Source organism: Notolepis coatsorum (genome assembly GCF_963971535.1).
Source record: "Notolepis coatsorum genome assembly, chromosome: 20".
Lineage (NCBI taxonomy): Eukaryota > Metazoa > Chordata > Actinopteri > Aulopiformes > Paralepididae > Notolepis > Notolepis coatsorum.
In genome coordinates, this window is record NC_140184.1 from 74,341,897 (window position 1) to 74,364,208 (window position 22,312).

General features: G+C 47.8%; 1 protein-coding gene across 1 annotated transcript in view; it reads left to right on the forward strand.

The window, feature by feature from the left end:
• The window catches only part of LOC311246904 (spondin-1-like), a gene marked incomplete at both ends in the record, with an annotated part of 447,234 nt that overhangs the window by 321,091 nt on the left and 103,831 nt on the right, over positions 1-22,312 (forward strand). Inside the window, 1 exon segment of the mRNA XM_084337145.1 lies at positions 15,015-15,079. Within this exon segment, the coding sequence (XP_084193271.1) occupies positions 15,015-15,079 (65 nt within the window).

Below are 22,312 nucleotides of genomic sequence, written 5' to 3' on the forward strand. Positions count from 1 at the left end.
TCCACCTGCCAGTGCGGACTCTCATTGGCGAGGTGTAACGTGTGGGAGGCTCACACTGCCCCCGCCATTTCCTGTCTCTGCTGTGCAGGCGCCCTGACCGACCTGTAGGAGTCGCTGTTTACAACGTCCAGATTACCACCCATCGACTTCCACCCGCTAACTCTGCCAATTGAGCCAGTATGACGGCCGGCCCAAGCCGGAGGCAATGCCGACAGCCGGATTCGAACCCGGTCTCTCATGCGTTGGTGACGAGCGCAATGTCCGCTGCACCACCCAGCCGCGCTATAAATGACCTTATTATGGCCAAGTCACACATCTATGGATCGGGCCAAATCTCCCCTTTATAATGGCAGAGTTCAATCTGGATTTAGGACCACCAGGCGCCCCTGATAGGGGAGCAAAAACCGTGAATGAAATCTACTGTAAGCACAGTTACTTTTTTATAATGTAAATAACTTTTATAATGTAAATAACTAAGTACGTTCTATTTTATGGCAATAGCGTTCAGGTTTGTTCGAGCCGTGAATTATGATCCCAAAAATAATGTAAAAGAAAAAAGCTCACGCTAGAAGTCAGATGATTGACAGGGGCTGGCGTGAGCTGGAAAGTGTAGTTGTATGACATTTGAAAGCCCATCGAAAGCCCTGGGTCTCTTCTTTCAAAACACTACACACACGTATGCCAGGTCCCTTTATTTCCGTCTAATTCATCAGGTTTCCGCCAGGATGCGCCGAGATATTTATCAACTCATAATTTCGCTAATAACACTTAAAATCATTGGTAAACAAACGTAGTGCTGACAATATACACGTTGACTGCTGTTTTGACAGGGTTAGGGTCTTTACTCTTGGCTACATTTGAAAAAGAAACGCTACATTAATTAATACTTTCTGTATTCATCTATTTATTTGCGTGATATCAATCTCGTACCCGTACCGGACCACTCGGACTTAATGGGTTAAAATCGACCAAAGTTGATTTACAGTATACAGAAACAGATATATACAAAATACCATATCAAATGCGCAAGTCAATGCAATACAATAAATACACTAAATAGTCACAACAGGACCAGGGATGTATGGCTTAACAAGCCTCAAATAGCCAATGAAAACAAGTGAGTTTTCAGCCACGGCTTTAGCAGGATCTGGGGCAGACCGGACTTGTAGTGGCAGACTATTCCACAACGTGGGGGCAGTCACCGCAGAAGCCTTTAGTCTTTAGCCTTGGGACATCTAAAAGTACCTTATTCCATGACCTCAGTGCTCAACTGGGATGTGAACCTGGAGAAGTTCAGCTCCAGGTACTGATGGGGCTCAGACCAAACAACTTAAAAACCGTAAAAACAAACAACAGACTTTTTAAATCCATCCTGAAGCGAACAGGAAGCCTGTGATGGCGTGATGTGGTCACACTTGTTACAGTCTAACAGTTAATGTTGTACAGGGATGGATGTCTCTTTAAAGACGGGCTGAGCATCGTGGTGCGTCTGAAGCCTCCCACACAGTCTCAGTGTGTTTGTATTACTTACAAACTGTTCATTTATGTAAACCTTTTTGGCTGACGAGGAAACAGCATTTCAGATCTCTCATCCTCAGGCAGACAGCGGAGCGAACTGGCCAGCATATCGTCTTTAAAATGTCCTGTTTCAAAGCATTATTGAGCTGACCTATTTAACGAATGATGACCACTTAATATTTCATAGAGGCTAAAACACTGAGAAGCACACAATATAATATATATGTATGACTTGGCTGTAGTTGCGCCCAGAGTGCGGTCTCTGAGGCATGGCCTCCACGCGGTCACGGACGCACCTTGCAAACTCACTCAAATCTTGATGCGACAAATGTTGTCCTGCTGGAATGAAATTGAAGAGAATGAAGATATAAAAGGTCATCCACAACCCATATGTTTTCATATAACCCCTTAACAGTCCTTAAAATGTTGCATAAACTGGCTGTCGATTGCATACCCAAAGTAAATGGCGATTTATTATACAGTACTTTATACTTATAGCACATGCATGAGTCTGGTCTCTTTTGAAAGGTAGGATTCTGAGGTTTCTTACACAATAAAGAAAAATCACTTGCTGAGGGGAAAATAGGGTTTTTCTATTTGTATATATATATGTTTTTAAGCTAAGCTCTCAACGGGACCTCATTAATTGGATGTGTATCTATTGTAGCTTCATACTCCAGAAACATTACCAAAAACTACACGAAAACATGCATAGACTATGGCTAGTTTGAATATAATGGTATGGAACACCGGTGGGATAAACAAACAACACAAGCGCAAAAGCGTGCTTACACTGATGAAAAAAGAACATGTGGACGTGGCTCTATTAAGCGAAACGCACATTTTAGAGGGAGACATAAATACGTTAGCGGATAACATATACCATAATATTAGTCACTCTTCTTTTGCTACGAGAACTAGAGGGGTAGCCATAGTCGTCAGACGCAAATTAAATATCGAATTGAAAGGGGTATGGTCGGATGCTGAGGGGCGCATAACTATAGCTAGGATTATACACAATAACAGGAAAATTGCATTGGCAGCGGTATATGCCCCGAATTTGTACGAAGTGGGTTTCTTCACTTCACTAACAGGAGAAATGTTAAACCATCCCGAGTACTCATATATAATAGGTGCGGATTTTAATGCCATTTGGAACCCAAGGATGGACAAAACTTACCTTTCCTTCTCCAGCGAACAAAAGAATTCATCTAAAGCATTAAAAGATTGGTCGAAATCAACAGGAGTAACTGATTTATGGCGTTCACTTAACCCCATGACCCGCAAGTACTCCTGTCGTTCGGCGAGACACAACACACTATCCAGAATTGATTACGTCTTTGCATCCCCGAGAATATTTGATAAATATGAAGTGGAAATGACACCCAATGCGCTATCAGATCACTGCTACTTAATCCTGAAAGCAACATTTGGTACACTATCTACCCGGGCCCCAAGATGGCGTTTTAATTCGATGCTGCTTAACAACAAGGAATTCATTACACAAATTAAAGAAGCTCTCACAGTATTCCTACAAGATAATGCTAACTCGGTGCAAGATCCCAGAATATTATGGATGTCGGTAAAGAATATGATCAAGGATTTCTCGGATAGATTTACCTCCATATTGCGCAAAAATCAAAACACAAAACTGTCTGAAATGGAAACGCTTTACTCAACGCTTTTTAATTCTTTAAAATACAACAACTCTACTAGACTAGATAACCAAGTTAACATTCTAAAGACAGAGATCAAAGCAATGTACAGACAAAAATCGGAATTGCAAATACGCAGCACTAGACAACAGCAGTACTTCCAAGGTTCTAAACCTAGTCACCTATTAGCCATGCGACTAAGAATTAATGCAAAATTTGCAGATATAACTGCCATTAGGAAACAACAAGCTCTAGTAACAGAACCCAAAATAATAAACGATACATTCAAAGAATTCTACTCCGATTTATATAACTCAGAAACGACCTTTGATCAAGACAAATTAGACACATATCTTAATCAAATTACTCTCCCTAAACTTACGGATGAAGACGCTAAACAGTTAGAAGTACCGATCACATTAGAAGAACTCAAGAAGGCCATATCCGGAATGAAAAACGGCAAAGCTCCGGGAATTGACGGTATCCCATCAGAAATGTACATTTCTTGCTGGGACATATTTGGACCCTTATTACTAAATATGATCTTATACTCAGTCAAAGAGGGAAGCTTCATTGAACACCAAAATACCGCACTCATTTCAGTTCTTCACAAAAAAGACAAAGACCCCACTGAGTGCGGTAGTTACCGTCCTTTAAGCCTCCTCGGAACCGATGTCAAACTGTACTCTAAGATATTAGCCATCAGATTGCAAAAGCATATGACGTCTTTAGTTCATCCGGACCAAACAGGCTTCATAAAAGGTCGCCTGATCAATGATAACATAAGGCGAATACTGCACGTACTAGATACAGACAAAGAGGACATCACACCTAAGGCGATACTATCCCTGGATGCTATGAAAGCATTTGACAGGTTGGAATGGTCGTTTCTATGGGCAGTATTGGAAAGGATGGGGTTAGGAAAAGGTTTCATTGATATGATTAAAGTACTATACAAGGACCCATCGGCCAGGATTACAACAGGCACATTCATCTCCGATATCTTTCCGGTATCACGCTCAGCCAGACAAGGTTGCCCTCTTAGTCCCGGACTATTCGATCTATCATTCGAACCGTTAGCACAATTTATAAGACAATCCCAACACATAGAACCAATAGTAATCAAGGGCACACATCATAAAATTAGTTTATATGCGGACGACGTAATATTGTTCATGCAAAACCCCAACAACACATTGCCGCTTATACTCAAGTTGATAGAGAACTTTGGTGATTTATCGGGATTTAAAATAAATTGGCCTAAGTCGGCTTTTCTTCCTCTTAACACCAGTGCAAAAAAAGAGACAACCCTCCCAGGTGCGATACCCATGGTCAAACATTTCAGATGCTTGGGTGTGGAAATATTTCCCACCATAAGACAAACGGTGAAGCACAATTACACAAAAATACAGAACAAAATCAAGGACGACCTGGACAGGTGGGCAAAACTTAAAAACTCAGTACAGGCAAGGGTATCAATAGTTAAGATGGATGTATTACCAAGAATCAATTTCTTCAGCTCAATGCTTCCGTTACCTCCTCCAGAGGGCTACTGGAAAAGATTACAAACCTCCACATACAAATTTATTTGGAATAACAAACCACCTCGCATAAAAAGATCCACCGCACAGAGAAATAAAGCAGACAGTGGCATGGCAGTCCCAGATTTTTTACAATATTTTAATGCCTTCACATTAAGACCATTGAAGAAGATATGGTTTGACCCAGAGGCTTTGGTATCTTGGAGAAAATTTGAAGAAAACATAGTAGCCCCACAGAGATTGAAAGACATAGCATACACTAAACTTTCAATCAAGCATTGTGAGCGAGAATTTGGCCCAATAATAACCCATGCAATCAGGACATGGCGGGAAACACAAAGGAAATTTCCTAACCCTCAAGTATGGCATAATCACACTCCCATATTCAATAACAATGCTCTCTTAATGGGAAAACGACCTATAAGATTCCCTATATGGGAAGAAAGAGGCATACACTCATTAGGGGATATTTTTAATAACAAGGGCCTCTGTAGTTATGTCGAAATATGCATAAAGTTTAACCTCACCGAGTCCACATGGCTTTTTTACATACAGTTACGACTTTGTATGAGATCTCACGGTGTTCCATTACACATACCAATTGAACACCACAGATACCACAAATTTTTCTATGAAAGAGATACATTGGGAGGTTTTGTATCAGGTTTTTATTATCAATTACTAACGTCCTCGTATGAAACCCTTCAACTAGACAATGTCTGGAGGAGGGATATACCAGACCTGGAAAATGACTTTGATTGGCAAGGAGCCTGGGCAAATGTCCGACTTACATCAAGGAACCCGGATCATCAACAAATCAATCTGAACTATATTCACAGGACATACTTGACTCCTATAAGGCTGTGCAAAATGGGGCTTATACAAGACTCCAAATGCTCCCAATGTACAAATGGGGACGAAGGAACATTTATGCACATGTATTGGGACTGCCCACCAGTTAAGGCATTCTGGAAAGATGTGTCCCAACAATTATCAATACTCGTATTTTGGAATATACCTGTACACCCCGCGGTATTGCTATTGAATGATGTTTTTGAGTTTGCAGTGAATCCACAACTAAAAAGATTGGTTTTATCGGGTATCACAGTAGCTAAAAAACTGATCGCATCACGTTGGTTTCAACCGGAAAAAATGTGCCGGAAAGTGTGGTTTCTTACATATCTCGATGTGATATATCAAGAAATATCTACAGCAAGAATTCTGCGGCTCAATGAATCCAAAATGTCAATGTGGTTAGAAGTGGTGGAGAGAATAAAAGCTAGCCTATAATGGTGGTGTCTGGTTAGGAGTGAGGGATAATGGAGGTACTATCCAAGAGGGGGTCCGGGAGGGGGGGGTTTGAGCTGGAGCATATGTGTGTAGGGTTTTAGAAAATAGGTATTAGGGGTATATTATATACTAACATTTATATAATTGTAACTTCGCTGGATATACACTGTATACGGTTAAAATGTTATTATTGACTATTTTTGTTTTATCCTGTTTCTGTACTTGCATATATTTTAACCACCTTTACTGAAAGTTTCATTATACATTGTGTGTTGAGTACTGACTTTTAATAAGTTTTGTTTTGCAATAATAAAAAAAAAAAAAAAAAAAAAGAGAAAAATCACTTTGAGTGCTAATGTAATAGAGAAACAGAGGTTTGAACACACTGAAGTAAAATATTTTATCATTACTTTTGTGTTGATTTGTTGCCAGATGCCTGTTTTTGGGTTCCAGCTGAGAGGTAGGAGTTGGAAAACATAACGGTTCTATAGTCCAAAGTTGATCAAAATCCCATGGAAAATTTGTGTTTAACAAAGGTTTTTGTAATGTGTGTACCGCAATAATTCAGTGTGATCATCCAAAATGGCCGTCCACTTCCATTAATTCAGACGCGCGAGTCAAAACAAAGGACTTGTTGGTCTTCTTCTGCACCCTTATCGTTGCAATCAGCGCTCGTCTGGGATCGCTGGTCAAACATTTTCGCCATCAGCGGTCCGTTTAGGATCGGTTACAACCGGACGTGGTCACTCGTCTGAACGGCTTGTCAAATGGCGCTTGCTGGATATTTCGTCTTGTAAGTCGAGACCCGAAGCACGCAATAGGTTGAGTGTGGTGACGATCAAAAGGCGCCAAATTCAACTTTCCAACAATGTATTGAACGATCGGGAGAAACGCAGCCCAGAGCCGACAGCAAAGTGCTGCGACGTAACTATCAGCGAGAAGAAAAAAACTGTACGTAATATTGTAACATAATTTACATTTACATTTAGTCATTTGGCTGACGCTTTCATCCAAAGCGACTTACAAGTTCTGTACGACAAGTCATCAGGAAGGGCACAACTCTATCAGCTGAGTAACAATGTTCATCAAAGTGTTGCGTGTTACAATGTAGGTTAGTTTATTAGGACTGTGCATGACAGTAAGGTTAGTTAGGGTTAGATCTTTTTTTTATACATTTTTAATTTGAGATCATGGTTGAAGAAGTGTGTCTTTTTTTTCCAAAATTATCTTTATTAGCTTTTTCCTGGTCGCGCAGGACCGACAGGGTCTGGGGTGGGTAGTTCATTCCACCATTGTGGGGCAAGGACTGATAATAGGCGGCTTCTCTTTGATGACCCTCCCGGAGCTCGGATAGGAGTAGGTCTGAGGCGGCCAGAAGATGCAGAGCGTAGGGGTCTGGAGGGTGTGTAGTTAGAGACCATTGACCGGAGGTAGGCGGGAGCGGTTCCCTTAGCCGCACGGTATGCCAGGTCGAGGGCCTTGAAGCGGATTCATCCGTCCAATGGGAGGGGGGGGGGGGGGGGGGGGGGGGGGGTGTCAGACAGTCGGATTCATGAGCCTCTGCTCTCGCCGGAGGTGTTAAACAGTCTGATGGCTGAGAGGACAAAACATCCCATGTAGGCCTACCGCTCAGTCCACTCAGTGCAGCAAGATGAGCCATCCTGCGGCTGCTCCTCTGTCAGGGTGTGATGGAGAGTGTGGCTGCTCCTCTGTCAGGGTGTGATGGAGAGGGTGGCTGCTCCTCTGTCATGTCAGGGTGTGATGGAGAGTGTGGCTGCTCCTCTGTCATGTCAGGGTGTGATGGAGAGGGTGGCTGCTCCTCTGTCAGGGTGTGGTGGAGAGAGTGGCTGCTCCTCTGTCATGTCAGGGTGTGATGGAGAGTGTGGCTGCTCCTCTGTCATGTCAGGGTGTGATGGAGAGTGTGGCTGCTCCTCTGTCATGTCAGGGTGTGATGGAGAGGGTGGCTGCTCCTCTGTCATGTCAGGGTGTGATGGAGAGAGTGGCTGCTCCTCTGTCAGGGTGTGGTGGAGAGTGTGGCTGCTCCTCTGTCATGTCAGGGTGTGATGGAGAGGGTGTCTGCTCCTCTGTCATGTCAGGGTGTGATGGAGAGGGTGGCTGCTCCTCTGTCCTGTCAGGGTGTGATGGAGACTGTGGCTGCTCCTCTGTCATGTCAGGGTGTGATGGAGAGGTTGACTGCTCCTCTGTCAGGGTGTGATGGAGACTGTGGCTGCTCCTCTGTCAGGGTGTGATGGAGACTGTGGCTGCTCCTCTGTCATGTCAGGGTGTGATGGAGAGTGTGGCTGCTCCTCTGTCAGGGTGTGATGGAGAGGGTGGCTGCTCCTCTGTCATGTCAGGGTGTGATGGAGAGGGTGGCTGCTCCTCTGTCAGGGTGTGATGGAGAGGGTGGCTGCTCCTCTGTCAGGGTGTGATGGAGAGGGTGGCTGCTCCTCTGTCAGGGTGTGATGGAGAGTGTGGCTGCTCCTCTGTCAGGGTGTGGTGGAGAGTGTGGCTGCTCCTCTGTCAGGGTGTGGTGGAGAGGGTGGCTGCTCCTCTGTCCTGTCAGGGTGTGATGGAGAGGGTGGCTGCTCCTATGTCAGGGTGTGATGGAGAGGGTGGCTGCTCCTCTGTCAGGGTGTGGTGGAGAGTGTGGCTGCTCCTCTGTCAGGGTGTGATGGAGAGTGTGGCTGCTCCTCTGTCAGGGTGTGATGGAGAGTGTGGCTGCTCCTCTGTCAGGGTGTGATGGAGAGTGTGGCTGCTCCTCTGTCAGGGTGTGATGGAGAGGGTGGCTGCTCCTCTGTCCTGTCAGGGTGTGGTGGAGAGGGTGGCTGCTCCTCTGTCATGTCAGGGTGTGATGGAGAGGGTGGCTGCTCCTCTGTCATGTCAGGGTGTGATGGAGAGGGTGGCTGCTCCTCTGTCATGTCAGGGTGTGATGGAGAGTGTGGCTGCTCCTCTGTCAGGGTGTGATGGAGAGGGTGGCTGCTCCTATGTCCTGTCAGGGTGTGGTGGAGAGGGTGTCTGCTCCTCTGTCAGGGTGTGGTGGAGAGGGTGGCTGCTCCTCTGTCAGGGTGTGATGGAGAGGGTGGCTGCTCCTCTGTCAGGGTGTGATGGAGAGAGTGGCTGCTCCTCTGTCAGGGTGTGATGGAGAGGGTGGCTGCTCCTCTGTCAGGGTGTGGTGGAGAGTGTGGCTGCTCCTCTGTCAGGGTGTGATGGAGAGGGTGGCTGCTCCTCTGTCAGGGTGTGATGGAGAGAGTGGCTGCTCATCTGTCAGGGTGTGGTGGAGAGAGTGGCTGCTCCTCTGTCAGGGTGTGATGGAGAGCGTGGCTGCTCCTCTGTCAGGATGTGATGGAGAGGGTGGCTGCTCTTCTGTCATGTCAGGGTGTGATGGAGAGGGTGGCTGCTCCTCTGTCAGGGTGTGATGGAGATTGTGGCTGCTCCTCTGTCATGTCAGGGTGTGATGGAGAGGGTGGCTGCTCCTCTGTCAGGGTGTGGTGGAGAGAGTGGCTGCTCCTCTGTCATGTCAGGGTGTGGTGGAGAGTGTGGCTGCTCCTCTGCCAGGGTGTGGTGGAGAGGGTGGCTGCTCCTCTGTCAGGGTGTGATGGAGAGTGTGGGTGCTCCTCTGCCAGGGTGTGGTGGAGAGTGTGGCTGCTCATCTGCCAGGGTGTGGTGGAGAGTGTGGCTGCTCCTCTGTCCTGTCAGGGTGTGATGGAGAGCGTGGCTGCTCCTCTGTCATGTCAGGGTGTGATGAAGAGGGTGGCTGCTCCTCTGTCAGGGTGTGATGGAGAGGGTGGCTGCTCCTCTGTCAAGGTGTGATGGAGAGCGTGGCTGCTCCTCTGTCAGGGTGTGATGGAGAGGGTGGCTGCTCCTCTGTCAGGGTGTGATGGAGAGGGTGGCTGCTCCTCTGTCAGGGTGTGATGGAGAGAGTGGCTGCTCCTCTGTCAGGGTGTGATGGAGAGGGTGGCTGCTCCTCTGTCAGGGTGTGGTGGAGAGAGTGGCTGCTCCTCTGTCAGGGTGTGATGGAGAGGGTGGCTGCTCCTCTGTCAGGGTGTGATGGAGAGGGTGGCTGCTCCTCTATCAGGGTGTGGTCGAGAGGGTGGCTGCTCCTCTGTCAGGGTGTGGTGGAGAGGGTGGCTGCTCCTCTGTCAGGGTGTGATGGAGAGAGTGGCTGCTCCTCTGTCAGGGTGTGATGGAGAGAGTGGCTGCTCCTCTGTCAGGGTGTGATGGAGAGCGTGGCTGCTCCTCTGTCATGTCAGGGTGTGATGGAGAGGGTGGCTGCTCCTCTGTCATGTCAGGGTGTGATGGAGAGGGTGGCTGCTCCTCTGTCATGTCAGGGTGTGATGGAGAGGGTGGCTGCTCCTCTGTCAGGGTGTGATGGAGAGAGTGGCTGCTCCTCTGTCATGTCAGGGTGTGATGGAGAGGGTGGCTGCTCCTCTGTCATGTCAGGGTGTGATGGAGAGGGTGGCTGCTCCTCTGTCCTGTCAGGGTGTGATGGAGAGGGTGGCTGCTCCTCTGTCCTGTCAGGGTGTGATGGAGAGGGTGGCTGCTCCTCTGTCAGGGTGTGATGGAGAGAGTGGCTGCTCCTCTGTCAGGGTGTGATGGAGAGTGTGGCTGCTCCTCTGTCAGGGTGTGATGGAGAGAGTGGCTGCTCCTCTGTCAGGGTGTGGTGGAGAGGGTGTCTGCTCCTCTGTCATGTCAGGGTGTGATGGAGAGGGTGGCTGCTCCTCTGTCATGTCAGGGTGTGATGGAGAGGGTGGCTGCTCCTCTGTCATGTCAGGGTGTGATGGAGAGTGTGGCTGCTCCTCTGTCATGTCAGGGTGTGATGGAGAGTGTGGCTGCTCCTCTGTCATGTCAGGGTGTGATGGAGAGGGTGGCTGCTCCTCTGTCATGTCAGGGTGTGATGGAGAGGGTGGCTGCTCCTCTGTCATGTCAGGGTGTGATGGAGAGTGTGGCTGCTCCTCTGTCATGTCAGGGTGTGATGGAGAGGGTGGCTGCTCCTCTGTCATGTCAGGGTGTGATGGAGAGCGTGGCTGCTCCTCTGTCATGTCAGGGTGTGATGGAGAGGGTGGCTGCTGTTCTTCATGATGACCTGCATCTTACCCCTTGTGTGTCTCTCCACCACACTGAGTCCAAGCTCCTACCAAACACTGAAGCAGCCTTTTTGACCAACTTGTCCAGCCGCCTAGTGTTCCTTTCGGCCATGTTGCCTCCCCAGCAGACCGCAGCATGAAAAGGAGAGAGAGAAGAAGACAGACGAAAGGGTTGAGCGCTGACCGTTTAGTCTGTTTAAATGGATGGCTGTGTCTCAGATACACATTTCTGTCAGAAGCTCGTCTAACATAATCCCATTAATTGAGTCAAATCCTTTCTTGGATTAAATTGGGTCTATATGGTATTTTCTGAATCTGAGCGCAACATAGAATCAGAGCCACACAATGAGTTTTGTTGGATTAACTTTCAATTTAAACTAGTTTATGAAAAACAAGTAGCGTTACAAGTGTGTAAATCTCCAGTAAGCCACTAATTACTTGCAGATTAATTCCATCACCCGGTCCGTGTTGCTCATATCTATATGTTTTTGTCCTCATAGGCCCAGTGGGCTACTAGAAGAAATGGTTATCATTCATATCCAGTAAAAGGGCCATAAATCCGTCGGATGGCTGTGCATGATCTCCTGTTGCCTTTGTATTGAGTTTTGAAATAAATGTGAGAACATTGGAATAATTAAGAAATAACACACGAGAACCAGTGGGATGTCAGGAATATTGCCACAGCTGTGAATCGTCCGCAGCCGCGACAGAGACGCTGCTTTGAATGAAGAACAGCAAGCCACTTGTGAGACACAGTAAGATGAATCTCCATCTTAGTGGTGCAGGGTGGTTGTTACTACAGACATGCTGTTGAGGATATCTTCTAGACGTGCATCACGTGGGAACATTCAGGGGAATCCTCTCTAAACTGTGTGTCAGATTGCCTTTTAAAGCGAAAACAGTGGGAGAATCAGGTCACATCCATCTGAATGTCTAATCACACAAACTGGTATATACTTATTGCCAAAGAACAATTACCTGCTGAATGCGACGGGATAAATCGTGTTCATAATGAAAAAGGCTCGGCACCACCGATGAGACTGCATGAGACCCGCTGAGACACTTTTTATAGCATCGTTTTAATTTCTCCAAGCTCCCATTATGGATAATTTTACCCGATATGAATTCCACTAAAAAGCAAATGGATTCTCTTGGTTAATATTGCTAGGCTGTTATGTATAAGCACTTATATTTAACCGTGTATATTTCCTTTTCCAAACAGCTTTTTATTGACTTCACCATGTATAGCTCTGTATGCTCGTGCAGATAAGGAAAGGCGTAGAGATAATATATTCCAAATGTCTTCGCTTCAGTACTTTGAACACAAGCCTAATGCGTTTGGTTTTAGATTGTCGTCTCATTTAAAGCTCTGCTTTAGGAGTATATATATATATATATATATATATATATATATATATATATATATATATATATATATATATATATATATATATATATATATATATATATATATATATATATATATATATATGTCACCTATGTATGGTTTGCTAATGTGATATAAGGCCAGATCCCACTGAGGCTGTGACACGCTCTGCCCGGAGTGTCCAAACGCTGCTCATGAAATATTTATCCCATTTTCCTGAAGTGATGATGCCAGTGGTCCAACTTTAATGTATTCATCCGTCATGTGCTGGAGAGGAGGAGCTGCTGGTGTCTCTCCTTCAGCCTTTATTCTTTCATCTGCAGGTGTAACGTGTCGAGGAGGGGGGAGGGGGTAACGTGTCGAGGAGGGGGGAGGGGGGGTGTAACGTGTCGAGGAGGGGGGAGGGGGGGTAATGTGTCGAGGAGGGGGGAGGGGGGGTAATGTGTCGAGGAGGGGGGAGGGGGGGTAACGTGTCGAGGAGGGGGGAGGGGGGGTAATGTGTCGAGGAGGGGGGAGGGGGGGTAACGTGTCGAGGAGGGGGGAGGGGGGGTAATGTGTCGAGGAGGGGGGAGGGGGGGTAACGTGTCGAGGAGGGGGGAGGGGGGGTAATGTGTCGAGGAGGGGGGAGGGGGGGTAATGTGTCGAGGAGGGGGGAGGGGGGTAACGTGTCGAGGAGGGGGGAGGGGGTAACGTGTCGAGGAGGGGGGATGGGGTAACGTGTCGAGGAGGGGGGAGGGGGGGGTGTAACGTGTCGAGGAGGGGGGATGGGGTAACGTGTCGAGGAGGGGGGATGGGGTAACGTGTCGAGGAGGGGGGAGGGGGTAACGTGTCGAGGAGGGGGGATGGGGTAACGTGTCGAGGAGGGGGGAGGGGGGTAACGTGTCGAGGAGGGGGGAGGGGGGGTAATGTGTCGAGTAGGGGGGAGGGGGGGTAATGTGTCGAGGAGGGGGGAGGGGGGGTAATGTGTCGAGGAGGGGGGAGGGGGGGTAATGTGTCGAGGAGGGGGGAGGGGGTAACGTGTCGAGGAGGGGGGAGGGGGGGGTGTAACGTGTCGAGGAGGGGGGATGGGGTAACGTGTCGAGGAGGGGGGAGGGGGGGGGTGTAACGTGTCGAGGAGGGGGGATGGGGTAACGTGTCGAGGAGGGGGGATGGGGTAACGTGTCGAGGAGGGGGGAGGGGGTAACGTGTCGAGGAGGGGGGATGGGGTAACGTGTCGAGGAGGGGGGATGGTAACGTGTCGAGGAGGGGGGAGGGGGGGTAATGTGTCGAGGAGGGGGGAGGGGGGGTGTAATGTGTCGAGTAGGGGGGAGGGGGGAGAGGGGGGGGGGTTGTAATGTGTCGAGTAGGGGGGAGGGGGGAGAGGGGGGGGGGTGTAATGTGTCGAGGAGGGGGGGGGGGTGTAACGTGTCGAGGAGGGGGGATGGGGTAACGTGTCGAGGAGGGGGGAGGGGGGGTAATGTGTCGAGGAGGGGGGATGGGGGAGAGGGGGGGGGTGTAACGTGTCGAGGAGGGGGGATGGGGTAACGTGTCGAGGAGGGGGGAGGGGGGGTAATGTGTCGAGGAGGGGGGAGGGGGGTGTAATGTGTCGAGTAGGGGGGAGGGGGGAGAGGGGGGGGGGTGTAATGTGTCGAGGAGGGGGGAGAGGGGGGGGTGTAACGTGTCGAGGAGGGGGGATGGGGTAACGTGTCGAGGAGGGGGGAGGGGGGGTAATGTGTCGAGGAGGGGGGAGGGGGGGTGTAATGTGTCGAGTAGGGGGGAGGGGGGAGAGGGGGGGGGGTGTAATGTGTCGAGGAGGGGGGAGAGGGGGGGGGTGTAACGTGTCGAGGAGGGGGGGTGTAATGTGTCGAGGAGGGGGAGGGGGGGAGGACGGTGGGGGTGTAATGTGTCGAGGAGGGGGAGGGGGGAGAGGGGGGGTAATGTGTCGAGGAGGGGGAGGGGGGTGTGTAATGTGTCGAGGAGGGGGAGGGGGGGTAATGTGTCGAGGAGGGGGAGGGGGGTGTAATGTGTCGAGGAGGGGGAGGGGGGGTAATGTGTCGAGGAGGGGGAGGGGGGTGTAATGTGTCGAGGAGGGGGAGGGGGGGTAATGTGTCGAGGAGGGGGGAGGGGGGGGGGGTGTAACGTGTCGAGGAGGGGGGAGGGGGGAGAGGGGTGGGGGTGTAATGTGTCGAGGAGGGGGGAGAGGGGGGGGGGTGTAACGTGTCGAGGAGGGGGGGTGTAATGTGTCGAGGAGGGGGAGGGGGGTGTGTAATGTGTCGAGGAGGGGGAGGGGGGTGTGTAATGTGTCGAGGAGGGGGAGGGGGGTGTGTAATGTGTCGAGGAGGGGGAGGGGGGTGTGTAATGTGTCGAGGAGGGGGAGGGGGGTGTGTAATGTGTCGAGGAGGGGGAGGGGGTGTGTAATGTGTCGAGGAGGGGGAGGGGGGTGTGTAATGTGTCGAGGAGGGGGAGGGGGGTGTGTAATGTTTCGAGGAGGGGGAGGGGGGTGTAATGTGTCGAGGAGGGGACTGAGATGGTTGTGTTTCTCTCCCCACGTCTCTTCCAGGGAGATGACGTTCTGACGGTCATTAAGATGAAGGCCCAGTGGCCGGCCTGGCAGCCGCTGAATGTGTGAGTACAACACCTTCATCTTCATCCTCGTCATCATCACCAAGCCCATGGATGGGGAAACAACTATCACTTCATGATGACAGGAGTTCAATAACATGGTATTATAGGTGCAGCAGTGGATCAGGAGGTAGAGCCGTCGTCTGGTAATCAGATTGTTCCCGGTTCGGTTCCTGCTCTTCTCGGGCAGCGTGTCGAAGTGTCCTTGAGCAAGACACTTAACCCCTAATTGCTCCCGATGAGCAGGTTGGCACCTTGCATGGTCGCCTCCGCCGTTGGTGTGTGAATGGGACAAATTGTAAAGCGTTTTGCATAAAAGCTGTTATATAAATGCCCACAAGAGTTTGAAATTTTAGCAATTCTAGGCTAAATTGGTCCTGGACTATTGGAGAACGAAGTAGAATACACATGCAAGGAACGCACACAAAACATATCTCACCTCAGCGTTCACTTGCCTTGCACGAAACCAATCATTTCCACAGTTTTGATGTCAGAGTAGGTTTTTGCAATCCTTTAAAAATAATGATGCAATTATTCTCCCACAAGAGTTTGTAGAATTGGTGGACAAGGTGATGCTAGGTGAAGTCTGGAGGACAAGATGTTAGAAGGATGTCTGGAGGACAAGGTGTTAGAAGGATGTCTGGAGGACAAGATGTTAGAAGGATGTCTGGAGGACAAGGTGTTAGAAGGATGTCTGGAGGACAAGATGTTAGAAGGATGTCTGGAGGACAAGGTGTTAGAAGGATGTCTGGAGGACAAGATGTTAGAAGGATGTCTGGACAAGATGTTAGAAGGATGTCTGGATGACAAGGTGTTAGAAGGATGTCTGGAGGACAAGATGTTAGAAGGATGTCTGGAGGACAAGATGTTAGAAGGATGTCTGAAGGACAAGGTGTTAGAAGGATGTCTGGAGGACAAGATGTTAGAAGGATGTCTGGAGGACAAGATGTTAGAAGGATGTCTGGAGGACAAGATGTTAGAAGGATGTCTGGAGGACAAGATGTTAGAAGGATGTCTGGAGGACAAGATGTTAGACGGATGTCTGGACAAGATGTTAGAAGGATGTCTGGAGGACAAGATGTTAGAAGGATGTCTGGAGGACAAGATGTTAGAAGGATGTCTGGAGGACAAGATGTTAGAAGGATGTCTGGAGGACAAGATGTTAGAAGGATGTCTGGACAAGATGTTAGAAGGATGTCTGGAGGACAAGGTGTTAGAAGGATGTCTGGAGGACAAGGTGTTAGAAGGATATCTGGAGGACAAGATGTTAGAAGGATGTCTGGAGGACAAGATGTTAGAAGGATGTCTGGACAAGATGTTAGAAGGATGTCTGGAGGACAAGGTGTTAGAAGGATGTCTGGAGGACAAGATGTTAGAAGGATGTCTGGAGGACAAGATGTTAGAAGGATGTCTGGAGGACAAGATGTTAGAAGGATGTCTGGAGGACAAGATGTTAGAAGGATGTCTGGAGGACAAGATGTTAGAAGGATGTCTGGAGGACAAGATGTTAGAAGGATGTCTGGAGGACAAGATGTTAGAAGGATGTCTGGAGGACAAGATGTTAGAAGGATGTCTGGAGGACAAGATGTTAGAAGGATGTCTGGAGGACAAGATGTTAGATGGATGTCTGGACAAGATGTTAGAAGGATGTCTGGAGGACAAGATGTTAGAAGGATGTCTGGAGGACAAGATGTTAGAAGGATGTCTGGAGGACAAGATGTTAGAAGGATGTCTGGAGGACAAGATGTTAGAAGGATGTCTGGAGGACAAGATGTTAGAAGGATGTCTGGAGGACAAGATGTTAGAAGGATGTCTGGAGGACAAGATGTTAGAAGGATGTCTGGAGGACAAGATGTTAGAAGGATGTCTGGAGGACAAGATGTTAGAAGGATGTCTGGAGGACAAGATGTTAGAAGGATGTCTGGAGGACAAGATGTTAGAAGGATGTCTGGAGGACAAGATGTTAGAAGGATGTCTGGACAAGATGTTAGAAGGATGTCTGGAGGACAAGATGTTAGAAGGATGTCTGGAGGACAAGATGTTAGAAGGATGTCTGGACAAGATGTTAGAAGGATGTCTGGAGGACAAGATGTTAGAAGGATGTCTGGAGGACAAGATGTTAGAAGGATGTCTGGACAAGATGTTAGAAGGATGTCTGGAGGACAAGATGTTAGAAGGATGTCTGGAGGACAAGATGTTAGAAGGATGTCTGGAGGACAAGATGTTAGAAGGATGTCTGGAGGACAAGATGTTAGAAGGATGTCTGGAGGACAAGATGTTAGAAGGATGTCTGGAGGACAAGATGTTAGAAGGATGTCTGGAGGACAAGATGTTAGAAGGATGTCTGGAGGACAAGATGTTAGAAGGATGTCTGGACAAGATGTTAGAAGGATGTCTGGAGGACAAGATGTTAGAAGGATGTCTGGAGGACAAGATGTTAGAAGGATGTCTGGAGGACAAGATGTTAGAAGGATGTCTGGAGGACAAGATGGTAGAAGGATGTCTGGAGGACAAGATGTTAGAAGGATGTCTGGACAAGATGTTAGAAGGATGTCTGGAGGACAAGATGTTAGAAGGATGTCTGGAGGACAAGATGTTAGAAGGATGTCTGGACAAGATGTTAGAAGGATGTCTGGAGGACAAGATGTTAGAAGGATGTCTGGAGGACAAGATGTTAGAAGGATGTCTGGAGGACAAGATGTTAGAAGGATGTCTGGAGGACAAGATGTTAGAAGGATGTCTGGACAAGATGTTAGAAGGATGTCTGGAGGACAAGATGTTAGAAGGATGTCTGGAGGACAAGATGTTAGAAGGATGTCTGGAGGACAAGATGTTAGAAGGATGTCTGGAGGACAAGATGTTAGAAGGATGTATGGAGGACAAGATGTTAGAAGGATGTCTGGAGGACAAGATGTTAGAAGGATGTCTGGACAAGATGTTAGAAGGATGTCTGGAGGACAAGATGTTAGAAGGATGTCTGGAGGACAAGATGTTAGAAGGATGTCTGGAGGACAAGATGTTAGAAGGATGTCTGGAGGACAAGATGTTAGAAGGGTGTCTGGAGGACAAGATGTTAGAAGGATGTCTGGAGGACAAGATGTTAGAAGGATGTCTGGACAAGATGTTAGAAGGATGTCTGGAGGACAAGGTGTTAGAAGGATGTCTGGAGGACAAGATGTTAGAAGGATGTCTGGAGGACAAGATGTTAGAAGGATGTCTGAAGGACAAGGTGTTAGAAGGATGTCTGGAGGACAAGATGTTAGAAGGATGTCTGGAGGACAAGATGTTAGACGGATGTCTGGAGGACAAGATGTTAGAAGGATGTCTGGAGGACAAGATGTTAGACGGATGTCTGGAGGACAAGATGTTAGACGGATGTCTGGAGGACAAGATGTTAGAAGGATGTCTGAAGGACAAGGTGTTAGAAGGATGTCTGGAGGACAAGATGTTAGAAGGATGTCTGGAGGACAAGATGTTAGAAGGATGTCTGGAGGACAAGATGTTAGAAGGATGTCTGAAGGACAAGGTGTTAGAAGGATGTCTGGAGGACAAGATGTTAGAAGGATGTCTGGAGGACAAGATGTTAGAAGGATGTCTGGAGGACAAGATGTTAGAAGGATGTCTGGAGGACAAGATGTTAGAAGGATGTCTGGAGGACAAGATGTTAGAAGGATGTCTGGAGGACAAGATGTTAGAAGGATGTCTGGAGGACAAGGTGTTAGAAGGATGTCTGGAGGACAAGATGTTAGAAGGATGTCTGGAGGACAAGATGTTAGAAGGATGTCTGGAGGACAAGGTGTTAGAAGGATGTCTGGAGGACAAGGTGTTAGAAGGATGTCTGGAGGACAAGATGTTAGAAGGATGTCTGGAGGACAAGATGTTAGAAGGATGTCTGGAGGACAAGATGTTAGAAGGATGTCTGGAGGACAAGATGTTAGAAGGATGTCTGGAGGACAAGATGTTAGAAGGGTGTCTGGAGGACAAGATGTTAGAAGGATGTCTGGAGGACAAGATGTTAGAAGGATGTCTGGACAAGATGTTAGAAGGATGTCTGGAGGACAAGGTGTTAGAAGGATGTCTGGAGGACAAGATGTTAGAAGGATGTCTGGAGGACAAGATGTTAGAAGGATGTCTGAAGGACAAGGTGTTAGAAGGATGTCTGGAGGACAAGATGTTAGAAGGATGTCTGGAGGACAAGATGTTAGACGGATGTCTGGAGGACAAGATGTTAGAAGGATGTCTGGAGGACAAGATGTTAGACGGATGTCTGGAGGACAAGATGTTAGACGGATGTCTGGAGGACAAGATGTTAGAAGGATGTCTGAAGGACAAGGTGTTAGAAGGATGTCTGGAGGACAAGATGTTAGAAGGATGTCTGAAGGACAAGGTGTTAGAAGGATGTCTGGAGGACAAGATGTTAGAAGGATGTCTGGAGGACAAGATGTTAGAAGGATGTCTGGAGGACAAGATGTTAGAAGGATGTCTGGAGGACAAGATGTTAGAAGGATGTCTGGAGGACAAGATGTTAGAAGGATGTCTGGAGGACAAGATGTTAGAAGGATGTCTGGAGGACAAGGTGTTAGAAGGATGTCTGGAGGACAAGATGTTAGAAGGATGTCTGGAGGACAAGATGTTAGAAGGATGTCTGGAGGACAAGGTGTTAGAAGGATGTCTGGAGGACAAGGTGTTAGAAGGATGTCTGGAGGACAAGATGTTAGAAGGATGTCTGGAGGACAAGATGTTAGAAGGATGTCTGGAGGACAAGATGTTAGAAGGATGTATGGAGGACAAGATGTTAGAAGGATGTCTGGAGGACAAGATGTTAGAAGGATGTCTGGAGGACAAGATGTTAGAAGGATGTCTGGAGGACAAGGTGTTAGAAGGATGTCTGGAGGACAAGATGTTAGAAGGATGTGTGGAGGACAAGATGTTAGAAGGATGTCTGGAGGACAAGATGTTAGAAGGATGTCTGGAGGACAAGATGTTAGAAGGATGTCTGGAGGACAAGATGTTAGAAGGATGTCTGGAGGACAAGATGTTAGAAGGATGTCTGGAGGACAAGATGTTAGAAGGATGTCTGGAGGACAAGATGTTAGAAGGATGTCTGGAGGACAAGGTGTTAGAAGGATGTCTGGAGGACAAGATGTTAGAAGGATGTCTGGAGGACAAGGTGTTAGAAGGATGTCTGGAGGACAAGGTGTTAGAAGGATGTCTGGAGGACAAGATGTTAGAAGGATGTCTGTAGGACAAGATGTTAGAAGGATGTCTGGAGGACAAGATGTTAGAAGGATGTCTGGAGGACAAGATGTTAGAAGGATGTCTGGAGGACAAGATGTTAGAAGGATGTCTGGAGGACAAGATGTTAGAAGGATGTCTGGAGGATAAGATGTTAGAAGGATGTCTGGAGGACAAGATGTTAGAAGGATGTCTGGACAAGATGTTAGAAGGATGTCTGGAGGACAAGATGTTAGAAGGATGTCTGGAGGACAAGATGTTAGAAGGATGTCTGGACAAGATGTTAGAAGGATGTCTGGAGGACAAGATGTTAGAAGGATGTCTGGAGGACAAGGTGTTAGAAGGATGTCTGGACAAGATGTTAGAAGGATGTCTGGAGGACAAGATGTTAGAAGGATGTCTGGAGGACAAGATGTTAGAAGGATGTCTGGAGGACAAGATGTTAGAAGGATGTCTGGACAAGATGTTAGAAGGATGTCTGGAGGACAAGATGTTAGAAGGATGTCTGGAGGACAAGGTGTTAGAAGGATGTCTGGAGGACAAGATGTTAGAAGGATGTCTGGAGGACAATATGTTAGAAGGATGTCTGGAGGACAAGATGTTAGAAGGATGTCTGGAGGACAAGATGTTAGAAGGATGTCTGGAGGACAAGATGTTAGAAGGATGTCTGGAGGACAAGATGTTAGAAGGATGTCTGGACAAGATGTTAGAAGGATGTCTGGACAAGATGTTAGAAGGATGTCTGGAGGACAAGATGTTAGAAGGATGTCTGGAGGACAAGATGTTAGAAGGATGTCTGGAGGACAAGATGTTAGAAGGATGTCTGGACAAGATGTTAGAAGGATGTCTGGAGGACAAGATGTTAGAAGGATGTCTGGAGGACAAGATGTTAGAAGGATGTCTGGAGGACAAGATGTTAGAAGGATGTCTGAAGGACAAGGTGTTAGAAGGATGTCTGGAGGACAAGATGTTAGAAGGATGTCTGGAGGACAAGATGTTAGAAGGATGTCTGGAGGACAAGATGTTAGAAGGATGTCTGGAGGACAAGATGTTAGAAGGATGTCTGAAGGACAAGGTGTTAGAAGGATGTCTGGAGGACAAGAAGGATGTCTGGAGGACAAGATGTTAGAAGGATGTCTGGAGGACAAGATGTTAGAAGGATGTCTGGAGGACAAGATGTTAGAAGGATGTCTGGAGGACAAGGTGTTAGAAGGATGTCTGGAGGACAAGATGTTAGAAGGATGTCTGGAGGACAAGATGTTAGAAGGATGTCTGGAGGACAAGATGTTAGAAGGATGTCTGGAGGACAAGATGTTAGAAGGATGTCTGGAGGACAAGATGTTAGAAGGATGTCTGGAGGACAAGATGTTAGAAGGATGTCTGGAGGACAAGGTGTTAGAAGGATGTCTGGAGGACAAGGTGTTAGAAGGATGTCTGGAGGACAAGATGTTAGAAGGATGTCTGGAGGACAAGATGTTAGAAGGATGTCTGGAGGACAAGATGTTAGAAGGATGTCTGGAGGACAAGATGTTAGAAGGATGTCTGGAGGACAAGATGTTAGAAGGATGTCTGGAGGACAAGATGTTAGAAGGATGTCTGGAGGACAAGATGTTAGAAGGATGTCTGGAGGACAAGATGTTAGAAGGATGTCTGGACAAGATGTTAGAAGGATGTCTGGAGGACAAGATGTTAGAAGGATGTCTGGAGGACAAGATGTTAGAAGGATGTCTGGACAAGATGTTAGAAGGATGTCTGGAGGACAAGATGTTAGAAGGATGTCTGGAGGACAAGATGTTAGAAGGATGTCTGGAGGACAAGATGTTAGAAGGATGTCTGGAGGACAAGGTGTTAGAAGGATGTCTGGAGGACAAGGTGTTAGAAGGATGTCTGGAGGACAAGATGTTAGAAGGATGTCTGGAGGACAAGATGTTAGAAGGATGTCTGGAGGACAAGATGTTAGAAGGATGTCTGGAGGACAAGATGTTAGAAGGATGTCTGGAG